This window comes from Lathamus discolor, chromosome 21, assembly GCF_037157495.1.
Source record: "Lathamus discolor isolate bLatDis1 chromosome 21, bLatDis1.hap1, whole genome shotgun sequence".
NCBI classification, from domain to species: domain Eukaryota; kingdom Metazoa; phylum Chordata; class Aves; order Psittaciformes; family Psittacidae; genus Lathamus; species Lathamus discolor.
In genome coordinates this window covers 4,826,162-4,852,918 of record NC_088904.1, presented here as the reverse complement: position 1 = coordinate 4,852,918, position 26,757 = coordinate 4,826,162, and the positions used below count along the sequence as shown (strand labels likewise).

The following is a 26,757-nucleotide window of genomic DNA, read 5'->3' as shown; positions in this document are numbered from 1 at the left end:
CACACATGGAGTCGCGGCGTCACTCGGCGGAGCATGCGCGGGGCGGTCCCGGCACAGGGCGGCCCGTCCTGCGCTGCGGGCACGGCGGCGGCGGCGGCGGCCGCACCGCGCGGCGTAGAGACCCAGCGCCGCTTCCGGGCAATGGTGGAGCAGGTCTGTGACCCGGGGCACCATTGGCCGGACGGGGTCGCGGCACATGGTAGGCGGGCGGGGATTGGCTGCGGCCGGGTTGGGGGTCCCGCCGCCGCGCCCGGGGCCACGTGGAGCAGCAGCAGCGGCTCGGCCGCCGCCGCCGCGGCCCCGCAGAGCGCTTTGTTCTCCGCCGGCGGCCCGGGCCGGCGCAGGGGCTCGGCGGACACGGACTGCGCCCAGCGCCACTTCGTTCCCTTCCTGAGCGCCTGCAGGCGCCGATAAGGAAGCGGAGGGCATCGTCCCGCTCCCGCCGCGCTCGGCGGAGGATACCGGGCAAAGAGAGCTGCGGGAGCGAGCCCGGGGCAGGCAAAGCATTCGGAGGCCTTGCTGTGGAACGCAGGCGGGCGGCGGGGGCGGCACGGCCCCGGCTCGGGGCTGAATCTGCCTTGAAAACGGTAACAGAGCCGGCCTGAGCTTTGTCGGTTAAGGAGAGACGCTGTAAGCAGCCAGCGCTAGAAAGAGATCCGCTCTCTCACACCTGAGAGCCTCGGGGTAGCTCCTGTGAGTGCCGCCGCAGCTCCTTATGGCGCCGCGAGTCGCAGAAAGCTGCCTGAAAATGCCTTTAAATCCTCACCCCCCGTTAGCGGTGGGTGCACGAGGAGCTCAATTCCGAGCCACAGCAAACCCGCACATCCCGGATCCCAGCTCCTCCTGCCCGGCACCGGCAGAGCTCTGGTGGGAGCTGGTGCCACTCGGGTCCAAACAAGGGAAACCAGACACCGAAACAATAATTAATCATGGAACGGTTTGGGCTGGAAAGGACCTTAAAGCTGCTCCACCTCCATCCCCTGCCACGGGCAGGGACCCCTTCCACTGGAGCAGCTTGCTCCAAGCCCCTGTGTCCAACCTGGCCTTGAGCACTGCCAGGGATGGGGCAGCCACAGCTTCTCTGGGCACCCTGTGCCAGCGCCTCACTCCCTATTTCAGTATAAAAACGTATTTGCCAGGTAGAGAGTATCTGCTGGTATGAATATTGCTAAAACCTGACTCCAGCAGCCCCCCTCCTGTGGAACACAGCACCCAGAATCTTCACAGCCAAGTGTCAGCACACCCTTAATGTGAATATCCTCTCCTTCAGGACTCTGTACCTGCAAAGGGAACACTTGGGTGCTGTGCATCACCGTGCTACACCTTTATGAAAATAGGCAGCTTTATATTATTAACATTATTGAATTGTAATTAAATACTGCATTTATATTAAAACCCAGTAGTTCACAAGGAGAGAAGCCATGTAAGTTGTTCTTCTGAAGATATTTCCAGCTTTCCAAAGGCATAGTCCGTAGATTATATGTGCTAGATAGTTCATCCTTCCTGTGTATTTTAATGCTACACAATCTACACTCTTCATCAAAACACCACCCAGTGCAGCAAACATGGGGACATCCATTTTGTTGTGACACCAGCATAATTTGGTGTTGGGATGTGAGAAAAGAGAAGGACTTTGTAAGGAGAGGGGCTTTGGACAAGGGCCTGTAGGGACAGGCCAAGGGGAATGGCTTGAACCTGCCCGAGGGGAGACTGAGCTGAGCTCTTAGGCAGAAGCTCTTCCCTGGGAGGGTGCTGAGGCACTGGCACAGGGTGCCCAGAGAAGCTGTGGCTGCCCCATCCCTGGCAGTGCTCAAGGCCAGGCTGGACACAGGGGCTTGGAGCAAGCTGCTCCAGTGGAAGGGGTCCCTGCCCGTGGCAGGGGTTGGATGAGCTTTAAGGTCCCTTCAGCCCAAACCAGGCTGGGATTCTGTGAATAAAATCCCAACAATTCAAACAAAATTCCCAGGTATCCCTAGAGAAAGAATGAGAACTGAGATGAAGCTTCTTCCTCAAGACACATCAGAATGTAGGTCAAGGAAGAACAAGCACAAAGCTCAAGGCAGACCCGGTAGACTTGGTCATCTCCCTGCAACCACTGGCAGCGGCGGGACGCCCAGGAACACGCTGCTCCTGCAGCCAGAACAGGCTGAACGAGTTCTGGAGCTCAGCAGCCCATACGTGGGGTGGTGAAGGCAGAGGAGGAGGCCCTGAGCCTGGCTGATGGTCTGGAGGAGCAAGACATGAGGAGCACAGACACTGCTGCAAGCCCCAGCTTGGCCTCTCTGGTACCCCACTCAGAATGTAAGTGAGGGGGTGGTGTCAGATCCAGGGACAAAGCAGTCTGAAACAGGCATTTTTTGAAGTAAAAAAAAACAATTTCAGCACCTTTAGAAGATGGGGTCTATCTCTTACATTGCTGGCCAGAAGCTTGAAATGAACACACCACGTCCTTCAATAGTTAAAGGAAGAAAAGGATAAAACTAAACATGCTGCAACAGTGCTCCAAATCTGAAGAACACAATTTTAAGGGGGCTAAGAACCAACAGAATTCTACAGGCCAAGAGATGGTCCTTTACTCAGTTTCCATCAAAACTATTTCCATGCCATGTGCGGGCTGCAGCTCCCACCAGCTGCTGGGAACAGAATGGGAAGTGCTTCAGGAATAGGATGAGGTGGTACCTGGCTGAGTTTTGACAAGAACTGAGCTGCTGGAGGGTCAGTATAGGATCCATACAGCCAGGTCTGCATGCCCATCTGCCTCCTGTGGGGAGCAACTCTTCCATGTGGAACAGCAGGAGGTGAGCTTGGGAACAGTCAGAATTCCAGGATTTAAGCAGAGGCAAATGATCCAAAATAGAAATGAAAATTCATTTTTCTGGAACTGAAAAAACTTGAAAGATCAGGAAGTTCTGGAGGAGATGGGAGTGTGTGCACACGCTGCTGGTGTGCATCCAAGCCAAGACAGTGCCTTTGGTGTGGTAGCACCTGCCCCTGCCTCTAATAAGCCCTTTCATGGCTGCAAGAGGCTCCACTGGAGCTTTGCTCCGATTCAACACACGTTCCATGGACTATCGATTGTGCTCACAAGGGGGAGAGAACAAAGTTCACCAGCGCTGCCCATCGCAGCCTCCTGGCCCACCCCAGCCTCAGATCGCTCTGGTCCCTGCTGCGATCCTCACGTCCATCTTGGGACGTGTTGTGCTGGCAAAGAGTGAGTCAGACCCACGGAGCCGGTCCTTGGGGACTGCCCCTACACAGCACCTCTGGCCTGCGCAGCACCATGTGCCCAGCAGTGCCTGACCCTGCTCGAGAGGAGAATTAACTGTGATATCCTTGCAGCAGACAGTTCCCATCTCATTCAGCTTCCTGGAAGCTTTAACTGCCACAAACAGCCCCTGTGAGAAGCAGGGCCTCAAGCTGGTGGGTGAGGCCAGCCCAGATCCCAGGCTCCCTTCCCACTGGTTCTGCCCATCACTGAATATTCCCAAGAATCCATTTCATCCGGATCCACCAGCCTATTTTTAACTGTCTGCTTGCAGCCTGCAAGTGTGATACGCCAAAAGCAAACCAGGAGCCCTCCCAAGCCTCACTGCTGTTATCACTGTGCAAGAGATAAGGCTCAGTCCATGAGTCTCTTCTCTAGTGTGGAATCCTTTTCCACAGCGGACTATGGGATACACTGAGGAATCTGCTTACAAGGAGGTCGGGAGCCTTTGGAAATGGGAACGGGGTGGGTTTCCCCTCCTCTCACACAAACACGTCCTGTTCCACCTCCTCTAGCTCAGCTCTTCAGGGTGGGAATACTGTGAGTGTTAAGAATGAACTTCAATAATGAACACTTCCAGTCGTCTATAACACTTTCGTTGAGCCCTGATTAAATAACATTCACATTACTAATTCACCCCAGTACCCGTGTCCATGTACACTGGAACCCTGAGCAGTGAAGGCAGGAGTGGAGCTGACACCCCACTGCTAGTAGGAAATGCGACCAAAAGCCCCGTCCATAGTTCCCCCTAACTGCCAAATACAGTGCCCCTGTTTATCTGCAAAGTGTACTGGAAAAGGCAGGGGGTTGTTCCTGACACCAGGTTGTCACTGTGAAGAGGACATTGTTATTAATCAGATTGAGTGTCATTAATCAGATTTAACCCCAGTCAGTGGTTATCGGATGTCAAAGTGGACACAGAAAAGCTCGATTCCTGGTTTGGTTTTGGGGCTCAGCCCCTGCAAATGGAGGGTTTCAAAGCGGGGAGGGAACGTATCCCACAGGGTAAACGGGGTTGTAGCTGCAGCCTGAATAACTCCACCTAAATTCCACAGATGGATTTGAGCAATTCCCAGTAGTTTGTTCTCTCAATCCAGCATCAGACTAGATTCCTAATGGAGATTAATGCTCACACAATCAGGCATCTGTCTGCATGGATGCCATGACAGCCACAGCTCTCTGCGGTTTAACAGACAAGATCCCTAAAGATGGAGTAACTGAGAAACTGATGGAACATGTTTGTATAACTCGAAGCTCTGCCTGTGCAAGACCTTCTTTTCCCAGTGATCCAGCTGGGATGAAAATCAGATCCATGGTCAGCACGAGAGGTGACACTGCAGGCTGTGACTGACCTGAGCACACCAATAACCCCCGGGACCAAAACCAAAGCAGCCTCGGAGGGAGCCAGGCCCAGAACTGAGCTCAAACACCAAACTCTTGCCACAGAGGAGAAATGAACTTGGTACAATCCTGGTTTCGAAGGGACTGTGGTAAAAGAGAGAGAAAGAGCAAAAAGTAGGAACTTGGAGTGAAACACCCGCAGAATCCTGTCCCTTCAGGAGAATCCAGCCTTTTCCTTCGAGCAGTGCCCAGCCATTCTGGCTTTCCCCAGGGATCAGCACTGCATCAAAACCTGCACTGCCTCCAAAGACAACTGTGCCATGTTGCTACAGCATCACCTCCTTGAGGATCACTGCAGTTATTGAAAGCCACTTCCCTGCACCTCTCAGCCAGCTTTCTGTTAAACCTTCCCAGGTGAATACAAGCGTGGCAGTGAACCGTGGCCGGGGTCTGCTGTAACTCAGGGTGTTGGTTCTCAAAGGTGAATACTCAGAGTCCTCTGCCCCTGGAACTCTCAAGGACCTCAGTGCATGCTTGTGAGGTGCCAGGAGAGCCTCTACCACACAGTTACATTGCAGTGGGCAAGCTGATGTAAAACCCAAGGTCTAAGGAAACAGAGCCAGGCTTTACTGAGCTAAATGAAGACTGACACATAATCAGAGCCCGCTGCATTGTGACAACCTGGCTTTTCCCAAGGATCATGAGAGTCTTACACCACATTTACTATGAGCATTTATTAACATTGCTCCTTCTGGTAATAAGCTGTGTATTATCAGCACGTGACAGATGCCAGTCTCATCCCCTAAGCCCAGCTCTCCCTGCAGCGCTGTACTGGGTCAGCTCTGTAACCTGCTTTCCTGCTGGAAAGCAAGACTTACAAATTAGATTCATTTCTAAATTTGGTGTTGATGGGATCTGTCATTGGTGCTCTGAGCTTTTTCAGGCAGATTTCAAGGGGAAAGGATTCCTAAAGCAACTGCTACACCTCGGGTCGAGTGTGCCGAACTACCCGTCTTGGTGCACTCAGTGTGTTTGTTGCCACCTTCATGGAATTAACAGGGAGCTTTTACTGGAAGACCAAGATTGGGGGGGGGGGGGGGATTCCTTCAGAAACAATCTTCTGTTTGAACAGTACTTCACAAAGTGCAGCTGCGCTTTGCCCGGGGCTGACAGAAAAGAGGGGCTGCTGACCAGGAACAAGCATCAGCTGAGGAAGCCCCCAGCCTTGCTCTGGGTGCAGAGGCAGGAACCACAGCCCCGCTCTGGTGAATCCACCTCTGCTTGTTTAAGAGCTGCAAGAAAAAAGGACAGCCCAGTTCTTATCTCCAGCCCTCTGGAGATTTGACATCCTTGGCATTGTATCCCAAGAGGAAGGAAGTTTCTCACTTCCCCAGCTATTTCAGTTATATAAATCAATTGTTGAGGGATAGTTTCACTGGGTTGCACATAGAAGCCAAGGTACTTGGGCTTAGATGGTCACTGGAGATCCTCAGCTAGGAATTCAAACTGTAATGCTTGGGAATTTATCAGGAATTCTGTTGCCAAGTCAGGATCCTTTGGACCCAAGCCCCAGATATTGTTCCCAAATCCCTACCATCCTCATTTTCTCCAGCCTCTTTGGAACTTCCCTGGCTTCATAGAATAATAGAATAGTTAGGGTTGGAAAGGACCTCAAGATCATCCATTTCCAACCCCCTGCCACAGGCAGGGACACCTCACACTAAACCATCCCACCCAAGGCTTCATCCAACCTGGCCTTGAACACCACCAGGGACGGAGCACTCACAACCTCCCTGGGCAACCCATTCCAGTGCCTCACCACCCTAACAGGAAAGAATTTCCTCCTTATATCCAATCTAAACTTCCCCTGTTTAAGCTTTAACCTGTTACCCCTTGTCCTGTCACTGCAGTCCCTGATGAAGCAAGGAAGCGCTGGGCAAGCGGGTTCCTTGGCATAAAGAACTCACAAGGGATTATTGGGAAGGGGGTGGATTAGAAGATGGAGTTCTCTGGCAAAGGGAAAGCTGCTCTAGGCTGCAGAAACCAATACAAAGATGGAACAAATCCCGACAATCCCTTTGGTAGCTCCATGAGCATGAGACCACTGGTTCACTAGAGCGGGCAACCAAAAAAGCCACCATGGCAGGAATGGTTCCCAGACTTCAGCTTGCCACTAACACCCTGAGTCCTGCTCCCAGCAAGGCACAGGTCTGTCCCAAGCCCAGGAAGCTGAAGGATGAGCCGATGTCATGGCCCACGCAAGGATCCTGCTGTAAAATGGAAGCACCATCACAAGACAGCAGCTCACACGTGGTGGCAGCGTGTCCATGTACCTCTTCCTAAGGAAGCTCGTAGGATACTCCACAGAGTATCCCTCACAACATGGATCAACGGATTTGGTCAATGTGGTTTATTTTATTGGGTAAAAGGATTTATTATCCTATTCTGAAAGTAACTCCGGACATCTCTGTATGTAACCAACCAAGCAGGTAGGACCGCTGGCCTCCAAGCTGCTCTTGGGTGCTCCTCAGCAGCCAGCCCTACCTGTACACACATGGAACAGCAGCTCCATGCCCCCAGTGCTTCCTAAACCATACCCACCACCCTGCTCCATAGGAAAGGGAATTATTCAGCAAAAAGGCTATCCTTAGAGTGGGTTTTTCACCTTAGAGAAGTGGCAACTCTGTGCAGTCCAGAGGTCTCCAAACCAGTCATTTGTAGCTCCCTGCTCCGGTTCATGGCCTCAGCAGTTACACAGCTCCAAGTGCTTGCTGCACAGCACTACCCTGCTACCAGGAGACACTTGGGGCTTCTCTCTCCTGCTCCCTCAGGAATGCTGCTGAAACTGTGGCTGTGACGCACTGAATCCATCTCCACTATTCAATTCCCTACCTGCCTTTGGGACACCAACCCAGCTTCTCCGCAGACGCAGCGGACCCCCTAAATGCAATGAAGATTCCAGGGTGGGAAGTGCCTGATCTCCCTTTGGCACAAAGAGCTGAACTCCTATGGAGGTAAGAGACATTCAGTTATACCTGCCTCTTCTTTTGTGCTGCAATGAGGTTAACTTCCAGGGGCTCTGCCGCTTACAGAGACTCCTTCAAGCTGGAAACTGGGTAAACTTTGGATGAAAGCTAATTCCCGTTTTTCAAGTAGCTTTCCAATGCAAAGCTAGTGTGTTTGTGTCTTTGTTGAAACAGTTTGGTCTAATAAGCCCCCAGCTGGTTGCTTATAGACAAATTTCTTCCTGCAAGACCCTCTGAAACTGCTTCACGGTAACAGGGAATGAGGATGTTTAAAGTGAAGCCAAGTGGGAGACATGAACCAGCCGGCAGCATCTTGCCTGCCTCAGGTAGGCAGCAGGATGGAGGCACACAGAGGCACTGTCAGCTTGATGTGTGCGTAGCCATCAGCTGCTTTACTCCCTGGAAGATGCAGTCACCGCTGGAACAAGGCTGGGTTCATGTAAGATGTGCCATGAAACTCTCGAGGAAGCCTCAGAAAAAGAAGTCACCTGGACCATGGAGAAGCTCAATCTTGAAAGAAAACTGCCCCTTAAAAATACACTTTTTTTTCCCCTTAAAACTTTGTGTTTGGTGCACTCAGGAGCACGACTTTAGCATTTCACACAAGGCGCATGCAGCTTAGTTCAGATCCCTGTTGGTACCACTGATGTCTGAGCTGTTCAGGAGTCATATTTAAGGGTCCTTCTCAACTGAGAGCAAAAAGAGAAGCTTTTTCTTCCCTTCTATGTTGTTCTTGTTTGGAATCTGCTCCTAAACGCCGCGAAGAGTCATAATTTGTCACGTTCATTGCTTCCAAGTACTTAAACTGACGCTATTCCTTTACCTACAGCCCCTGCCACAGCACCCACAGCTTGTGAGCATCCTCCCTGAGACTCTAGCGTTTCACCACACTTGTCACAAAGACAGGAGGGGGAAAGTGGAAGACAGAGCATTAGGAATGAACGAGATGCTTCAGAAGCCCTCTCGATGGCTTCTGCGGACCATGGCAGAGCCGGGGGGAGCAGAAGGTGGCAGACCACAGACAGGAGAGAACTTTATTTTCAATGGAGCTTGTCTCGCGTACAAACTGAACCCCCCCCCCAGCAGCATCGAGTGCTGAGCGCGGTGAAGCCCAGCCCGGCCCGCACGCCTCCCTCCCCACCAGGGGCACGCACACGGGCCGCTCCCTGGCACCAGCCCCACGCAGCACCTCCATCTTACGTCCTGCCCTGAACCCAGCCCCGCTCCCTGCGCCCACGGCCGGGTTTTTGTCCCTGCCTCCGTTCCCCCCGCTTCTTGCCCCGTGGCAGGACTCGCTCGGGCCGTTCCTGGAGCGCCGCTCGCACCAGCCCAGCGGGGCGGCCCGGCTCCGGACCCCGGCTACCTCCGTGCTGTGCCCCCGGCCCCACAGCGGCCGCGCTCCGCCGCCGGCCCCAACTCCGGTGCCGGATGCCCCATCGTTAGCACCGGTCCTTCCCTCCCTCCCCTCCCCCACGGCCCCTCCCCCCGCGGCTCCGGGACTCGCTGTGGCCCCGCTGCCACGCTCCGGTGGCGGTGCCTGCCGGGCAGCTCCCAGGATGCACTCCTGGCTCCTCCCTGGCACCCCCTCACCCTCCCGGCCACTTCCCCCCCACCACTCCTCGCTCCCCACCGCCTTCCCCTTCCTCACGCCACTTCCCCACCGGGCCTCCCCCCCGCCGTGCCCGGCCCCACACCCGTGCGTCCCCGGAGAGGGGGGGAGGGGGCAGCCGTGCCCCACAGCCCCCCTCCCCTCAGCGCCCCGACCCCCGGACCCTCACCCCCCACCTCGGGGTGTCCCCCCCCCCCGGCCCTGCCCCGCGGGGGGGCCGCACTCACTGTCCGCAGCCCCCTCGGAGCCGCCTCCTCCTCCTCAGCGGGGCCCGGGCCGGACTGGGGCCGTGGGGGGGAGGGGAGGCGGCTCCCTCAGGTGGCCACTGACAGGAGGAGGGAGGGAGGGAGGGAGGGGAGGGGAGGAGGGGGCTGCGCGCGCAGGGAGACCCCGCCTCGCACCTCCCCCCCCACCCTCCCCCCGCTACCGCCCCGGCGCGGGGCTCCCGGGGTGGCGCGCGCGCCACCAACCGTCACCACCTCCCCCCCCCCGGGACGCTCCTCGCCCCCCCCCCTCCCCCCCCCGCGGTTGCCAGGCAGATTTAGGACTAACGCGCGCGCCCTCGGGCTGGGGCGGGGTTTATTTGTAATTGAGGGGCGGCTGCACCGCCCAATGGAAAGCCGCGTTGCGCACGGCGTTAGCCAATCACAGCCACAGCCCGCCTTCGCCCCGCCCATGGTATTAAGGGATGAGGGGGAAGAGGCGTGGCCGTCCTCTTGACTGACGCGCTGTCTGCCCAATGAGCGCGCACGGCGCTCTGTGGGTGGGGCAATGGGAGCCAATGCGCGGCGCGGCGCAGCGGGAGGGGGCGTGTCCCGCGGCCCGGCAGGGCTGTGCGGTGCCGCTGACCCGGGCACCGCGGCGGGCAGCGCTCCCCCGCCCGGCGCCGCGCCGAGGCCGCCTGAGGTGATGCGCGGCCCGCGGGGAGGGGCCGCGGCCACTGCCGCCCTTATCCGCCCTCGCAGGCCACGCTGGGGCCTCCGATAGGGGCCGGCCGCGGGGTCGCTGGCTCCGCGGGGCGGGGAGGAAGGGGAAGGAGAGCCGGGCCGAGCCGGGCCGGGCCAGGCTGGGCCGGGCTGGGGGGGTCAGGCCGGGCGGGGGCCGCGGGGCCCGGAGCCCTTAGCGCTGTTGAGGGTCTGCCCCGTCCTCAGCAAGAGCTCGATTGAGCAGGTCAAGGCAATGCCCCGGAGCAGAACAAAGGAACTAATCAATGCGCTTTCCCCCCCAGGAGAGGCCCTGCCCAACGGTGTTTGGACAAGAACCGTGCTCCGAGCCGCCCGCTCGGACCCTGCCATCGCCAACAGCCGCCTCAGCACTCCCGGTGCAGCGTCTTCAGCCACTTGCAAAGAGCGCGTTCTTCAAAGCGGAAATAACCAGGATCTTGGTTAAAACAAGATTATAATGGAGGGTAAATAAAGCCACAGGAGCTGCGCTCTGTAACGCCAGCACCAACCTGCCATCAGCTACAGCGTGCTGAAGGATGAGACGTGGCTTCGTATCAGGTGCTTGTTTCAGGTGCTGGTTTCATTCACAATAAGCAGAACTTGGTACAATTCCCATCTTCTGAGGGTAGGGAAGGCAGAAGGCACAGAGTAGAGGCAGCAAGAAGAGAGCAGCAGAAGCAGAGATGGAATCCAGGTCTCATCCCTCCCTCTCCAGCACGTCTGCTCCTGGAATGGATTCAGCCTCTGGTCAGGAAAGTGCCACAAACTCAGGTTTCCACTCTAAAGATCCCCAGTTCCTGTTAACAGCTTTGTGCTCACTCTCCTTTGTAAGACTGAACCCAAGTTTTCTTGTTTTAAAGTGTTTTCCTCCCCCCTTTGTAAAAGCCAATTTTCACTACAGCGAAGGGTTAACAGCTCCCAACCTGTTGTAACTGGTTAGTGACTTCTCCCAAAGCTTCTGGCTTCATTTCAGGCCATTCAAAACTTGCTGGTTCACTAATCAGGGCTCCATCCTTCTGAAAGGGTGCTTTAATCCACACAGGAGTGCGTGCACCTCCACTTGGTTTCCCTTGCTGTGGCATCAGGAGAGTTTCAGAACTCTTAGCACAACATGAGTTTTCTTACCTAGAAGGGAGAGTTATTCCCAGAAATCTCTTCATAGCTCTTCTTGTCCTGTTTGGCCAGGTTTTTCCTGAGGTGACAGCAAGCTTTGCCATCTGCTGAGGCAGCATCCAGTGGTCCTGGCATGCACGGAGAGATGTGCTTTCTTTTAGGTTTCAAAGTGTTTATGTGGATAAGCCAAGAGCTTGACAAAAGAGATCTTCCAGCCACTCGCTGTGCTGCATGCAGCCTGGCATCTTCCTTGGGCTTTGGCAGCTTGTGACAAGCTTCTAAAAGGTGAAATACAACCATCTCCTCTGGTTGTGGCTCCAGATCTATTAGGCAAGTACCACCTGTACCTCTTTGCTAACATGTCTTAAGATGTGTTTCATGTGGAGTTTTGCCATCAGGTGCATCCTCTGAGGTTCTGCTTCAGAGGAGATGCCAGAGTGAGCTCCAACAGCAGATGAACAGGGCAGGACTGAGAGGAGAGCTGTGATGATAGCATAGTTTATGCCAAATACCATTTCCCTCTCCCGCCCTCCCAGCAGGGTGAGGAGCCTGGGGCAGCAGCAGAGCTGATAGAGCTGGAAATAGTGATTTCCACCAGAAAGGAAGCTGCCATTTGGGTTCCGGGTTTTCATGTAGTGAGTAACTTGTCAGAACAGGACTGACTCAGCTTCTGCGGCGACACTCAAGGGAGGAATGCAGCAGCTCAGATGATGGGACCGGCTGCAGGTAAGTCTTCAAATGTTTCGGTTTTGCTGAGTTTTACCTGCAGACAAGGAGCTTCAGTTTCCTTCTTCCTTTTAAATTGAAGCTCAAAAAGGTAAAATGGGGATAAAAGACACACAAGGCAATGTCCCATTAAAGCAGATCCCATTTGTGAGGATAATACAGTCAGCATCCTCCTTGACTGCACCATGCAGTGAAAACCACCTGTCCCAGGCCAAGGAACCAACATTCCAGGTGTTTGACAGATCCACAAAATCCTTGTTGTATCCCAGGCCCCTCCAGCGAGAATCAGCTGGAATTCTGGTTCTTGTTGCAGCAGGAGCCCTCACCCTGACCCCAGGTACAGCAGGATCCATCCCTGCTCCCTGTGTGCGACAGCTTCCAAGGCAGGCTGGTGCTGCTCTGCTTGCAGGGCAGCTGGAGGAACCAGCGTTCTACAGAGCACTGGAAAAAGTAAAATTAAACTTTATTTCAAAACTCTTCTACTCCAGAAGCGCCAAAGGGAACGTGCTGGGTCTCTCCCAGCCCAGGAGTTACTGTGCGTGCAGCTTCAGGAAGCAGCACTGGTGGAATGTGCACATCCTCCTCCTGCTGCAGAACTACAAACACTGACCCACACGTTGTACAAGCCTGACACAACAGTGAGAGCTTCACTGCAGGGAACAATTAAAGACACTTGCAGGGACAGACAGTAGAGAGCACACACAAGGGCCACTACAGCCCCACTTCTCTGAGTGGTGTGTACAGCCAAAGCCACCGGCACCGTTGCCCTCTTGCTGCTGTATGGGATGGAAACGGGTTTACTCGGTGCCAGCTGGGGAGAGGTCAGTAATAGCCAAGGTAAAATGGGACATCATTGACCTCCTGCTGGTGGGATTTCTGGAGAAGTTGGGAAAACTGCATGAAATGAAAGCAGTAAAGTAACAGGGAACACACTGCTCACCCCACGTGTGCACAGGCAGCACAGCAACCAGGCCCTAACCTTTTATCACTGTCAGCTTTAGCTCATGGGGGCTCAGGGAGGGCCTGGAGGGGATGGCAGGGGATGATTACTGTGTTCTATTCCCAGCTGCCAGACTGATGGAGATGTCCTGGGGCGGGGGAGGGGGCTTTTGGTATTCACAGTGTAGGAAACGCAATACAAGAGGCAACCACTTCTCCAAACTGCATTTTCTATCCATAGCCCAGATTTCACACTATCTACACAACAGCGATCAATGCTTCTGTTGAAGTTCTTGCTATTCATTTAAAAATACTAGAGAACAATCTGTTCAGTTCTCTCCATTCCATCTTTAGAAGAAAAACCTCTTTGTTTTACAAGTTCATAAAAGACTTCAGGTTTGGTTCTAGAGAGAATTCAATGACTGGGTAAGAAGGACTTCGAAACACATCATTCAAACTGAGTCACACAGACCAAGCACTCAACAGAACAGGAGTTGTGAGCTGTGAACCTCGAGGTTTACATCTGCATTCGACAGTGAGGAAGAACTTCAGTTCCCAGGTCCTGGTTTTAATCTCTGCTCCATACAAAAGATACTGAAAAGCACAAACTATTAAATAATTTAATATACAAGTGTCGTTAAAAAGCACTGTACATTGTCACAAATGTACATGGAATTTTAGAGCTAGAAAATCAACGAGTTCTGTTCAAATTTACATGATCTTTGACATCCTGTGCTGGGAAGAGGACTCTGCAGCAGTGTTGGACTCCCCAGGGCTGCAGGCAGACGCTGTTCTGTCCAAGAGCAAAGCCCCAGTGAAGGTCCCAGGGAAACCCCAGCCTGTTCCTCCTGCACCATGACAAGTTCAGCCACCACATTTAGCCAAGGTTCCTGTTCCAAAACTGAGCATGCACACACCAGAGGCGAGTTCCCCTCCAGCACTTCCTTCCCTCCCCAGGACACAGCAGGGATTCCAACTACAAAGAGCCAGAGAATTCCCACTGCAAACTGCTCTCCCACAGCACAACCTTCAGCTCTGCAGGGCCCTGAGCAGCCGGATGGGGTGAGGAGCTGCAGAACAAGGCTGGGGGGCAGCTCACTGCAAGCTCAAACCCCAGCTCTCTCTAGATGGAATTTCTTCCATGTTGCCTTAGAGAAGCAGAACCTTTTTGGCCAACGATTGACTGTAGTTAGAGAGGAAGATGTAAGCAGTGAACAGCCTCAGCCTAGCTGACAACAGCCACATGAAGAGAGCACTTGGATCACCTGAACAGGCCTTGAGCTGAGCACATCCTTTTCTGTCACTCGTCATTCCCCAGCACTGCCAAGAAAACAGCATTTAGAGGCTTAAAACCAGTTCTTGCAACTCAGTGACTTAAGGAGGGAACAGCCAAAGTTTCCATACACACAAAGAAAAAGGAAAGACTTAAAGACATCCATAGCATCAATACCCCCAGGTAGGATTTACCTGGTCATTCCTGTCCAAACTCCGAGTCCATGGCAGCAGCTGAGCTTATGGGGCTGTTCTATCAGTAACAGAGGCAAGGATGAACAAGTGGAGTGAGCCAGGGCCACACAACATCACCATTGAGACGGGTTCCTAACCCCAGGGCTGCAAAGCCAGCAGATCCCATGGGAATGTGGCTGTCAGCTCCGTGACTCAGAGCCATGGAGGGGACAGGAGAGTGGCTGGCAAGAACAGGAGCTTGAGGAGCAAGGATGCAGAACAGGATCCATCTGAGGGCTCTCTGTACCGGGTACCTCCAAACCCCATGTGCTGCCACCTCACACATTTCCTTCCTATGCTTAACTTCTAAACACTTGGAACAACACTGAAGTTTCTTCCTGCAAACCCAATAACAGGACTCTCCCTACACCACCATCAAGGTTTTCCCTGTTGGAGACTTAACAAGGACTAAAACGTGCACATCTGCAAGAGTAAATGGCTGAGAACAGCAGAGGAAACCTAAACCCCCCTATTTTGGCAACCGAACAAGCACTTATCCCCTTAATATCATTCACTGGTAAAAAGTGATGGGTTTCACTGACAAAAAGCAAGTACCTGAGACAGGAGACAAGACTCTAAACAAGAACGGCCACTAGGCTTGGAATTCATCTTTAAGATCCATTCCAACCCAAACCCTTCTATGATTCACAGTAGTACTGCTACAGTCAAACTTGTAAAGGTTTCAGGGGGTCAAATGCTTCCTCTCAAACATTCTCCTCCTCCCTCAGAAGAAAAAGCCCTACAGAAAGGATTTTTCTGGCACATTCCTTTTCCCTTCCCCTTTCAAGCTGGGAGAGAAATATGCAGAGCTACCAAGAGAGAAAAACACCTTTATTCGACCCTAGGAACCTCATGAGCTTTACATGGCACTATGACACCTGGCCCAGATCCCTGCTATGAAGCTGCTGCTGCTTCATGGAATAACAACTCTCCTCCTGGTTTCTGCAGCACAAACTTCGGCCTCATCTCTCCTGTCCTGAGACAGCAGCAGGAGCCCAGGAAAACAGAGTGAGAACTCACAGAGTCACCAAAACACTGACAGAGAACACCAAAGCAAACACTGAAGAGTCTGGAAACAGGAAGCTTTTGCCAAGGGCAAGCCTGCAGTTTCACCACAAGCCTCTGGCTTATGCTGGAGCTGGGGTTTAACCACTGCTTTAACTCTGTACAAGTCATTAAGGCACAGGTGCTGCCTTCCCTTGGTGAGGCTGTGCTGAAGGCGCAAACTGCTGCTTCCCAGCTGCTTGGCCAACACAGGGAGCAGCCAGGAGGCCAAGAACATGCCTCCTTCCATCCACACCATGGAAAAGAGATGGAGAGAGCTGTGGTTCTGCCTTCCCCCATGCAGAACTCATGGCAGTGCAGGGAGATCCAAAGCAGACCATCACAGCGATGAAGTGGTGGCACACTGTCACACACTCAGGATGTAGAACCTGCTCCTCTGACACCAGCAAGGGCTGAGGACACCAACACCCCCAAAGCTGCAAACACCATCAGAGCTCAGAGCTCCCCATCCCATCCTTACCTTCACTGCGAGGCTACAACCAGCACTGGCAACGACTTGCACCCAGTGAGAAGAATATTACCTCAGAAACTAAATGTAGATCTTTAGTGCACTCTACAATCAACTCATGATTTAACCCAATTCTTCCCAGGAGTGGAAGGGTGCAGATTCCTGCATCATACTCCAGGGAAGGTTTGTATTTAGGCTACGAGTGGTATTAAAACTGAGTCCTCTTCATTTCCTGTGACGGCTTTTAAAAGTTAAGATATCTAAGAACTTAAGGAACAAGTGTCCTTGGGACTAAATCTTATTTCTCAGTAAGAGGAAAGCAGATTAAAACCAGTAGGTATATACACACTAGCTGTATATTCACACACATTATGTAAAAGCAGCTTAAAATGCCCTTCTCACTTTGCAAGTCTATGAAATGTACTTTGTTGTCTTTATGCAATCTGGTTCCTACAAGGCCCTCACTAGAAGAGGAATTCGCTGCCTTTTCTTTGAAGAAAAGATTTTGCATCAATTTTTGCTCTTTTTTTGTTTTGTTTGTTGTTTTGTGGGGTTTTTTTGGCATTTCTTGGTGGCTTTTCCTTTGCTTTTTAAACACATTGTCCTGGTGTCAGTTACTGTGTTTCACAGGAGACTGGCCAGGCTGGTGGTGGGTCCGTTCTGGGCCTGGAACTGTACAGGAGGTGGTCCGTCTGTCCACTGCAAGACAACAAAGAGCATGAAAATCCTACAGCCACTGCCTGGGGAGGGACCAGGCCACGCCAGAGCCATCCGCTGCCTCCAGGTAACGAGAGACTTCAGCCAGAGAAGTTGATGATCAGGTTTGACTTTGTTTTAAGAGCTCCCATCCCAAAGTGTTTCTTTGGGAGCCACTCCACATGCCCGTCATTCCAAACCTCCCATGCTGAATCCAGGGCCAGAGGTGATGGAGTGAAAGCATTTCCTGCTCTTACAGGTAGAGATGACTCGCATCAATAAGAAGCTCCCTCATTCCTACATGTCTCAGGATCCCTTTGCAGGCAAAGCCAATATGCAGCATCTTCCTATTGGACTTCCCCACCGCTTTCTTCTCCCCAGAAGACACCAACCTCCTCCCATCTCTCATAACTGGACATGATTTCAATTCAAAGCAGTAAACTGCCTTATGCCATTGCCCATTTGGAAACCATTCTGTATTTTAAAACCAGTGTTACAGATGTTTCTGACAGGAAAGAATTCAATAGTTGAAATGCAAAGAATCCTTAAGGCAGTGGCTTTGCAGACATCTCATGGTGTTAACTGGAAATCCAGACTTAGAGAGAAGTCAAAAAAGCCAAAACCCCAACTCAGAGTGCTGAAGTAGCAGCAGGAAGTGTACTTTCAGCAGCACACAACAAAGCATTCCCCAGCACAGGCAGGCTGGATCACCAGAACACCAAACCTAAACCTGAGAACACACTAAAAGCGCCTTTCAGAAGCAGTAGCTGTCACCAAAATGAAGTGGCTACCTGCTACAAAAGCCATTAAAAACCATATATATAAGTTCTGGTGTATCAAGGAAACACTACAAAGAAACAAAGACCTTCCCCCCAAAATACCTTTATAACAATGCCCTAACTGAGCCAACACTTCCTCTTTCTGTTCTCACTCCTCTTGAAGTACTAGGAAATAGGTTGAATTTTGGCAATTCAGAAGCGTGCTCCGCCGGGGAAAGGGAGAGGAAAAGCAAGCAAAGGGGGTTGCTCTGCCTCCAGACTGCTCCCAGCTACCAGAGGAAGCTTGCTTACCGTGATGAGGTTGTGCTCAGGAAGGCTGCACGCCTCAATGTGGTCCTGCAGGAGCTGCTGGGAGAAGTTCTGGTGCATCTGTGCTGCCTCATGGGCATCCATGGCGTTCCCACAGGCCTTGTTCAGGTCTGGAAGACAGGAACAGCGTGTGCTTACCTCAAAACACCCGCCTCCAACTGGCTGGAGGAGGCTCTTCCCTCTCGTTGATGACTGAATCATATCCTCAAGTCAGATCAGGTGAAAACCTCCACGGGAAGCAGGGGAACCCGGAGCCTGCCCTTTTTCGATGCTATTTGAGCTTCCAACTATTAAATACATCATTTGAGGAGCTCCAAAAGGAGGCAGCAAACTCCTCACCCCAATGAAAACCCAAGAGCAGCTCGCATTTGGCTTTTTAGCTTCCAGCCCCATCTAGCGGGGACGGGACAGACTGGCAGCTTTCCCTCTGCAGCTCCACTTCTTTTCCATGCAAATCCTTGCCTTCAGGGAACCGCAGCACCTTCCTGCTCTGCACACACCGAAAGCTGCTCCTCGTGTCTTGTTCTCTGGGAGGTTTACTCAGAGGGATCAGCTCAATCAGGTTTCAGACTGGGAACCTACTAAGGATCAGGCATGTTTTAGGTATCAATGATGAGCAGCACAGCGTGGCAAGGGCTGAGCTGCTGCACTTCCTATGGATGGAAGTGTGGCTGTGTCCTGTTACTCCTCACTAGGCACCTTTTCTTCAAGAGAAGGTAGTTCCAGAGAGGAAGATCTTTGGAAATACCAGAGCAGAAACTGCCTCTCATTGCTCCCAGGCTACTAGATATACCCAGAAGTCCACGGGGTGAGGTTTCAGCCACAGCAGGTTCAAACTGGCCTCTTGGCATGTTTTGTAGGAAAACTACCACTTGGACATGAGTAAGAAAAGTCCTTTCAATTGGCTGGAAGCAGTTTTGTAGCAAAGGCAAGAGCAAAGCAGCAAATAAGCCTGGGCCACAGTGCTCAGCACAGAGCAGGGTGAACGTGGCAGTTTAATACACATTGAAGCTGTGGGGTAAAGGGTAGAGTTGCTGCTGTATTTCCTACTGAGAGCAAATCACTTGCAGCATTAATGCTGACAGTCTGCCAAGACACTGGTCAATATTTGAACAAAGCACCCTGGGGCCAGCCTGGATCACAGGAAACAATATTTACATATGAAGTATAGAACCATGGAACTGTTTAGGTCAGAGAAGACCTTTAAGCTCATTGAGTCCAACCATTGTTAATAGCCTCTGTTGTTGAATCAAGCTCATAAAGAGAGGCAAAGCCTAAGGGAAAGGTTTATTCCACCTGGAACTGCAGTGAAAAGCAGAGCAGCACCGGTGACAATGGAGCCCTTTCTCAAGGGGCACCCATTTAGGTCTTAGCATCACAAACTGCCATCCAGTGACAGCAGGAGAAACCCAACTGCTGCCAGCATGGGGACACTGGAGCCTTCTCACCCTAGAGGTCCTCCAACCCCCCAGATCTCCCCTGGTATTGACAGCATTGCCAGAGGCACAGAGCAGGGCCGCAGCAGCACTCATTAGGGTGCTGGCAGCACCACAACCCCCTAGCCCCAGGCTCTTTGCTGCTCTTTTGGAGTTCAAACCTTCTCCCACCTTACCTCTCAGCAGAGCAGAGGACCAGAGCTGCACAGACATGTCTGGGATCTTGCTGGCAAGCTGCATGGCTGGCACCACCATGTTGTTGCTTTCCTAGGGAAGAGCAGATAGCAAAATGAAATGGATAGGAATGATTTGTGTCCCCTCTGGCAAACAGACATCACCTGGAGATGTTACATTTGTCACAAAACCTGTCTACTTCAACCATTACCATGTAACTAACTAACTTACAAGGAAAAGTGCGGAATAGGACAATAACCTGAACACATTGTATCTAAAGGTGTCTGGAATTCTGCTCTGGCCTAGGCATTGTGCAAAGTAACAGAAACACTTCATACATTCTATGGGGAGAATTAAGAAGCTTGTTCCCAACAATTCCTTCCCAAGCAATCCAGTGGAACCATGGTATTCGTCCTTTATTCAGCTCTTTTCTTCAAGTGATTTCAGGCATTACAGAAACACACATCTGTAGAAAAACTTTAACTCTGTGCAAGTGTTATTAACCACAGAGCTCTGGAATCATGTACCTCAACTAGCTGCCAGCTGTTGGTGGGACACCACTAAACAAGCATCCTTAAAATAACACTCATTTCACAACAGGTCCTGTTGGCAAGCGACAAGTGGAATGTTTACATGGCAATAGCAGAGACTTACCCTGTGATTCCCCAACACATAGAATATGTGGCCCAGGAGCACGAGGGAACACGCCGTCAGTCGGTTCAAGTCTTCTGCATTTGACATTTTCAATGTCTCTCGCAAGAATCGCCTTAAACCAGAGCAAAAAGGGGAGTTCAGAGCCTCTCCTTTCCCTCCAGTCTCTAAGAAGCTTTATTAAGAACCAAATGAATCCAATTGGCAAATATTAGCACTCAGGACTAACTGTGTGCTGCAGGTGACCTTAAACAAAGGGCTTCATTCCCAAACCTCACCTTTTATTTAGCAAAACTAAGTGGTAACAGAGTCCTCCTTTGGAAAGCTTCGCTCTGTGCTGCTGCAGAGGGAGCACGAGAGAGATCTAAACCCAACAGCTCCCAGGTAAAACAGAAGGTGCCCAAATCCCCAGGGAGACAGAGCTGCAGGCTTGCAAGGGAGGCCTCAGGGGGTTTAGTTTGATCTTAACCAGCTGGATTCCATGTCTTCTTTTGCTTTTCCCACCCTTTCATACTCACTTTGCCTCATTGTATCTTCCTTGGAAGAAGGAAAAGAGACCTCGGATGTAGAAAGCTGCTGCTCGAAGACAGTGAGAGCTACGGAGAAAGCAAGGTGTTGGAATCGAGGTGCTGCACGGCGATCAATGCAGCACACACCAGATTCCTTGGAATTGCCCAGTAATACAACCTCCAAATAAAACATTGCATTTAGCACATGGGCAGAGCTTCTGCCTTCAAAAGAAGTTCATGATTTTGCTTTCTTTTCAAACAGCCTATTACAAATCCAGTATCAGCATCACCAACACAACAGCAGCATGGAGAGAGCTTCTGGAATTCTCACCTCACAGGAAAATTATGGTCTGGATTTATCCTTTCCAATAAGCTGTAAAGCTGCAAAGTGGGAAGGAGAATAAAAAGATAATCAGCATTTCTCAGATAGCCAGGCTGAGATACCACAAACACTCTCAAGGTTCACTTGCACTGCTTTGGTCATAGCACAAACATACCAATATTAAGAGTTTCCACACCCATTTTGATCCTAAAACCAAGTTTTATACAAAATAGGCTTTCCCTGACTTTATAGAACTCTCTAGACAATGTTAACATTTCCTCAGGAAACTTGTACGTGTCAGAGCTGAGCTGTTCAAGAGCCCCACGAATGCTCCATCAGGTTTGCTCTTGAATTTAAACCAGAAGTCAACTAAGAAACTCAGAGTATTTCATTCTTAGCTTTGCTCCCTAAGGGGTTCTGTGTGTTTGGTGAAGAATCAAAGCATCATTCACAGCCTCTTCACAAGAAACCTGCAAGTGTGTTTCTGAGAACTCCCTGCTGAGGGATGAGGCAGCTGGAGCACGGTGTTACTGTGGCTTGAGGCACAGCACTGAAGCACCACACACACACACACATTCCTGTTCCTGCCTGTTTGTTCAACCTTGCTGGGGTTCGTGTCATCTCAGAAACCCCCTGCACAGATGGAAGCTGAAACGAAGAGGCTGAATGAGGCAAGGGGAGTCCCTGAAGCAGGAGCTGCCTGGCTGGACAAGGCACTGCTCTGCAATATGCTTAGAGGAAAAAGCTAATCCCAGCAGGGCAGCAGCAACCTCCAAGGAAGTGCTGGTGTTTAGAACAGGAGTCAGGAAGCAGCTCACCTCTTGGTGCCGGTTGCCTTCCCTGATGTACACACTGGCTAAATTGGTCACAATAAATGCCCACAGTTCTTGATGTGTAGTGAGCTAAAACAAACAAGATACCAACAGCACAGTTAAAGCCTTCAGCATCTCACTCAGAATTGACTCACCCACCTAAAGCACAGGTTTGGTGGCTGATATTTTGCCATCCCCTGACCTGAATTTCTACTAGCACAGAAAAAAAAAACCCAAGCTAATGCAACTGAGGCAGTCTCCAGGTTTCCCTTCCAGCCTCAACTGCTCAGTGACCCCCACAATTGCAGCATCCCTAAGAAAATAGTTTAGGAAGAACATCTTACCCTCAGTGCTGTAGTAAACTGTGCTTCTGCGTTGTCCATGCAGTTCACAGAGATGCAGTAGAGCCCCTGCAGAAGACATGGTGTTTCTAAGGTAACACAAGAATGCAAACAGGAAGGGCCCCCACAAAGCCACAGCATCCCCAGGGATTAACAGGAATAAAGGTAAGCAAGGGGTCTTAGTTTTGTTTGCATCTGGGAAAAAACACACAAAGTCCTTCAAACTGGTGTATTCCTGTAACCTTCCCCCCTCCATTTAGCAAAGAAACCCTCCATTTCCTGTAATACTCAAACATAGCTTCTCCCCCTTACACAGTTCCCACAACATACTGTCTCCAATGTGCACAGCATAGCCCTCGTGTATTCACCTTCTATGCTTACTATCATGCTACACATCACTTAGTTAAAGAAGGGATTTAAGCCTTTGATAGGCTTCAACGACTCAGCTGTTAGTCCCCAGAGCAGGACTGGCCAAGGCAGCCCCAGTGCTCAGCAGGCGCTCTCAGCGGCTGCATCACCACGGGCTCCTTTGTTCCTGGTGAGGAGTCTTGGTAGGGTCTTCCAAAGAGTTTACCACTCATCACAGCCACTTACCAAGAGGGTGTGCAGCTGTGCAGCGTGGTTGGAGAACAGCCTGGGCGACTGCTGGCAGAGCTGGCACACTTGGGAAATCTGGTAGCAGAAAAAGAAGATACTTTTATCTATCTCATTTTATGGCCCAAATCCATCTGCTTGTATCACAGGATGTGGCAGGGATCAGTTCAAGACTCAGGTCATGCTGCGGGGCTCAGGCACACGCTGCTTCACTTGTGTTTCTGCTTCACTTGTGTTTCGCAAGATTCTTTGCTTTGCAGCAGTTCCACCATATGGTGGCTCCACCTGCAAAGCCAGTCACAGATCTCTGCTGCCACGCTGGGAATGGGAGTTGGAAGACAACAGAAAAGCTGGAATAAGGGTCTTTCACAGGGCAGGAGCTTCATGAGCCAGAACCAATAACTATTCTTTTAGCAGACAAATTTCCCCCACTTCACAAATGCACTCGAGAGGCAGCTGACACAGAGATTGAGGTGATCCAGCAGCACGTCCTCAAAGAAAGGGATGCATAACCAGGATCTTAAAATCCCAGAAAAGCAGCACAGTTCTGTCTTGCATTAAAGAACACTCTTCCTTCCCCCACACTATGTGAGAGGAGGAAAGGAACAGAAAGGCAGGGAACTTTGAAAACTAAGGAATACTTGGAAAGAACAGGAACACAAAGAGCTAAGGGAAAAGATACCAGCGTCAGACTGCAAGGTACGATCAGGAAGCTGGAGGCACCCACCACTGTTGACTCCATAAGCAACTCCAAATGTTCTTAAAGAGGATACTTAAGAGGAGCCTAATTCCATGGCTTCAGAGTCACAGTAGCCAGAGCATCATCATGCCTGAAAGTACCTGTCCATTTAACACTGCTGCAATCCCCATCTGAGCCCAAGTATCCTCCTCAACACTGAAATTCCCATGGTTCACAAGCTACCACAGCTTCCATCCACAACCAGGGCAATGCTGACGCCCCCTTTACCTCCTGCAACGCTGTAGCTTTGTGTCCCGTGACAAGCCGACACATGATGATGTGTTCCAACAAGATCACTTGGAATGATGACAAGATAGGACTGCAGTCCAACACTGGAAAGGGAACAAAAGGAACTCAGTAAGTGAAGTTAAGACAATATTAACACCTTGTCCCACACCTACAGCCCAGTTTACTGAGTTGCAATAACCCCCCCCAAAACTTGATTTCTGTACCCAAAGTAACCACCCAGTTATAAACCAGAGTGAAGTTCTTTGATGCAGCAGACACAGACTGAGAGCGCTGTCCCAGAGAGCTAAATAAGGTTGCTGTGGTCTTGCTTTAATTTAAATTAGCAACAAGGTATGGAATCTTGCAGAATTATAACCCTTATCCTTACTTTTTAGCTTCTCTAGCTGCATGAGTGCTTTGTCTGTGTACTTCTGAGCCTTCTCCAGGTACCCTGCTTGCATGGAATGCATCACTGTCACCTGCCAGAAAACACAGGACAGGTTACAAGGAATGATCTTTGCAAAGGTCTGGGAAGTTCCCACAACTCCTCAGCCACCAGCTTTTTAAACTCACTTAAAAGTGACACATTTCAGATTATAATCACGATCAAGAAGCAGCAGGACTAGTTACAGGAATCTGAAGTCAAGATTGTCACTGTGGTGGTAAAAATAAGCCGACACAGCTCCACCTCATCCAAACCAATAACCTGATTCTATGATTTGGATCTGAATAAAGTTCCATTTCAATTTCCAGGCTTCTTGCACAGTGTCTTCAAGCACTGAGAGCGACAGTCTCTCAGATACTGTGGCAGAATCAAACTGCCAGGGGAACATACAGCAGCACATGGTCTGGACCTTATGCTGGCTCCAAGCAATCCCAAACCAATCCCTCATTACCGATAATATACATTAAGTAAGGCAAGAGCTCCTCACCAAGTAGACCAGCACACACATGTGCTCTTTGGGCAGCCAGTGAAAGAGGTCAGCGGGGTTGCTGGGCAGGATCTCATCGTCGTGCAGTGTGGAGATGGTCTGGATGCACTGCTGCAGCTGCTTCAGGCACGGCTTCACGCTCTTCACCTGCAGGACAGGAGCCACATCACATGTACCTGCTGCAGCCCTCAGGTTTCAGTGCTTCCTTGCTTGGGAAAACTTGCCAGGCAATAAATAACCCCCAAATTCAGGAAAAGAGACCATGCATAAGTCACACCAGTGCCTACTTCCAAGATTAACAAGCATAGAATCGTAGAATAGTTTGGGTTGGAAAGAACCTTAAGATTATCTAGTTCCAACCCCCTGCCATGGGGAAGGATGCCTCACCCTAGACCACATCACTCAAATCAGCCCTTAATATTTGCCCATCAACCCACAGACACTCAAAATGTCTTTAAAATTCAGACACAAAGGCTGTTATCTCCACCAACATCCCATGGAAGTGAGAGCTGCCATCGTGGTTCTAAGCGGATCACAATAAACTTCTCCTCCAGGAAGAAGAAAGGAATGCCATTGCTTTCCTCCTCACTTTATCCCCCCAAACCAGCTCAGTTACTCCTGGGGCAGTATTTGTTCCCTAGTTTTCACAATGGAAATGGAAGCACAACTCCCAGGTACCTGCCCAGCGTCCAGGTAATGTGTGACCTGTAGCACTAGGAAGAAGACCCGTAATGACTCTTTCTGTATGGGGTTTCCTTGCCAGTTTTCAACTATCTGTCCACAAAGGGTAAGGAGAGGGTGCACCTCCTGCAGCTTCCGTTCCATTAGAAGGAGCTGTAATTGAACAGGAAAAAAGAAATAATTCTTTCTGTGCTAAATGGTTTAAACACTCAAAGAACCACAGCAGAGCCCTGGGTACATCGGTGTCCTGAAGACAAAACCAGACTCCAAGCCATCTTGTTGCAACAGCACCAGCCTTTTCACATGGCCAGATCCCTTCACCCCGAATTACAAGGGCTCCAGGGACCATTTGCAGTTGTTCTTTCTCCTTGCAGAAAAGTCTTTGTCATCATGAAGGAGAAAAGCAAATAAAAGACAAAGCTATTCACAAGAACCTCCCCAGAATCCCGCAGGCTTCAGGCTTATCCCAGATGTATTTTAATACTGGGCTTGCTCACATGAACAAAACAGAATAGCTAAGGCACATATAAGCATGCAAATACCTTAAAACAAACGGTCTCTCAGCATTCTGTAGCTCTGTGCATTAGGTTAGCTAAATAAGTAAATAGTCCATCCAACTTACCATGCCCTTGCTTAGCAGGAACAGTGCTCTGAAATGAAACGGAACATCAAACTCAATAGAAACAGTTCCTCAAACCACAACTGTCCATAGAAACCCTGAGGAAAACCCCAGAAATCTGCCATTCTCCCCCTCAGATACAACAGACAAAAGAGCACTGACGAACCTGCCCCAGAAAGCAGGTTTAAAAAGATGGAACAGTTCAATCACAGCCATTATCCCCCCTCCCCAAGTAACCACATCTCTAAATAAAACCTGAACACCTCCAAATTAAAAAATAGAGGAAAGCCAAGTCTTTCCTGTGGGAAGGGTAAAACATCCGCGGAGCTCACCTGGTGTATTCGGAGCCCACCACCCGGGCGTACTCTGCTCCAACGCCGAGGAGGTCACACGCAGATACTAAGTCTTTTTCAAGTGTGTGTAGTTGCTGAAATGAAGAAAGGCCATAAGGGACCAGCATGTTCCTCGGGAACCCCATGAGCAATGGCTACAAATGTAGCTCCTCCTGTGCTTTACACTGGACAGGCACTAAAGGATTACTTTGTGAATGTATGATGGGATCTTAGAGGCACTTTCCAGGAACACCTGGTATTCTCCAAAAGGAAACGGCTGTAACATAGAATCAGGGAACCAACCGGGCTTGAAAAGAACTTTTAAGATCATCAAGTACAACCATTACCCCAGGGCCAAAGAAAATGCCTCGGCCCCGTTTCATACCACACAGAGCTGTTGTAATTCATTACAACCCTGTGCAGGTCAGATCCAAAGAGCTCCATCACAACTGTGGACTGCTACACTGGAACAATTGGAACAACAGAGAGTATTTTCAGCAGGAAGAAGAGCAGAGAAAGGCTGAGGCTGATGGCACAGCACCTCCCACCCCTCCTGCCTGCCAACTTCTCTACTTGCTCCAAACTCGGGTAGCAGCCACAGAGCTGTACAAGAGGCACCAA

The 26,757-nt window shown here is 50.9% G+C and overlaps 2 protein-coding genes and 1 long non-coding RNA gene across 10 annotated transcripts in view; 1 reads left to right on the top strand and 2 right to left on the bottom strand.

The window, feature by feature from the left end:
* GATAD2A (GATA zinc finger domain containing 2A) overlaps positions 1-9,561 on the bottom strand; it is a 55,032-nt gene extending 45,471 nt beyond the window's left edge. The window contains exon 1 of one of the 3 annotated variants that reach the window (XM_065658930.1): positions 9,469-9,561. The gene's annotated coding sequence lies outside the window, so the exon portion shown is untranslated. Of the gene's footprint in view, positions 1-3; positions 123-9,468 lie in introns of those variants that run through there. The other 2 variants (XM_065658936.1, XM_065658931.1) reach the window with 2 other exon arrangements.
* Positions 9,562-10,052: 491 nt separating this feature from the next.
* Positions 10,053-20,742, top strand: LOC136003329 (uncharacterized). 6 transcript variants are annotated; one of them, XR_010608067.1, is made up of 4 exons: positions 10,053-10,147; positions 10,470-12,024; positions 13,205-16,766; positions 16,938-20,742. It is a non-coding gene; the product is annotated as an uncharacterized LOC136003329 (long non-coding RNA). The 6 variants fall into 6 exon arrangements; XR_010608068.1 differs by lacking the exons at positions 13,205-16,766; positions 16,938-20,742 and adding exons at positions 12,163-12,255; positions 12,338-13,030; XR_010608064.1 differs by lacking the exons at positions 13,205-16,766; positions 16,938-20,742 and adding exons at positions 12,160-12,255; positions 12,338-13,030.
* MAU2 (MAU2 sister chromatid cohesion factor) overlaps positions 13,570-26,757 on the bottom strand; it is a 15,822-nt gene continuing 2,634 nt past the window's right edge. The window contains exons 5-19 of the mRNA XM_065658857.1: positions 26,137-26,231; positions 25,808-25,835; positions 25,183-25,338; positions 24,505-24,651; positions 23,961-24,051; positions 23,573-23,676; positions 22,606-22,683; positions 22,015-22,080; positions 21,677-21,760; positions 20,868-20,917; positions 20,546-20,623; positions 20,031-20,142; positions 19,379-19,469; positions 17,749-17,876; positions 13,570-16,681 (exon numbers count right to left, since the gene is read on the bottom strand). Of these exons, the coding sequence (XP_065514929.1) occupies positions 16,607-16,681; positions 17,749-17,876; positions 19,379-19,469; positions 20,031-20,142; positions 20,546-20,623; positions 20,868-20,917; positions 21,677-21,760; positions 22,015-22,080; positions 22,606-22,683; positions 23,573-23,676; positions 23,961-24,051; positions 24,505-24,651; positions 25,183-25,338; positions 25,808-25,835; positions 26,137-26,231 (1,383 nt within the window). The 3' untranslated portion in view covers positions 13,570-16,606. The remainder of the gene's footprint in view (positions 16,682-17,748; positions 17,877-19,378; positions 19,470-20,030; positions 20,143-20,545; positions 20,624-20,867; positions 20,918-21,676; positions 21,761-22,014; positions 22,081-22,605; positions 22,684-23,572; positions 23,677-23,960; positions 24,052-24,504; positions 24,652-25,182; positions 25,339-25,807; positions 25,836-26,136; positions 26,232-26,757) is intronic.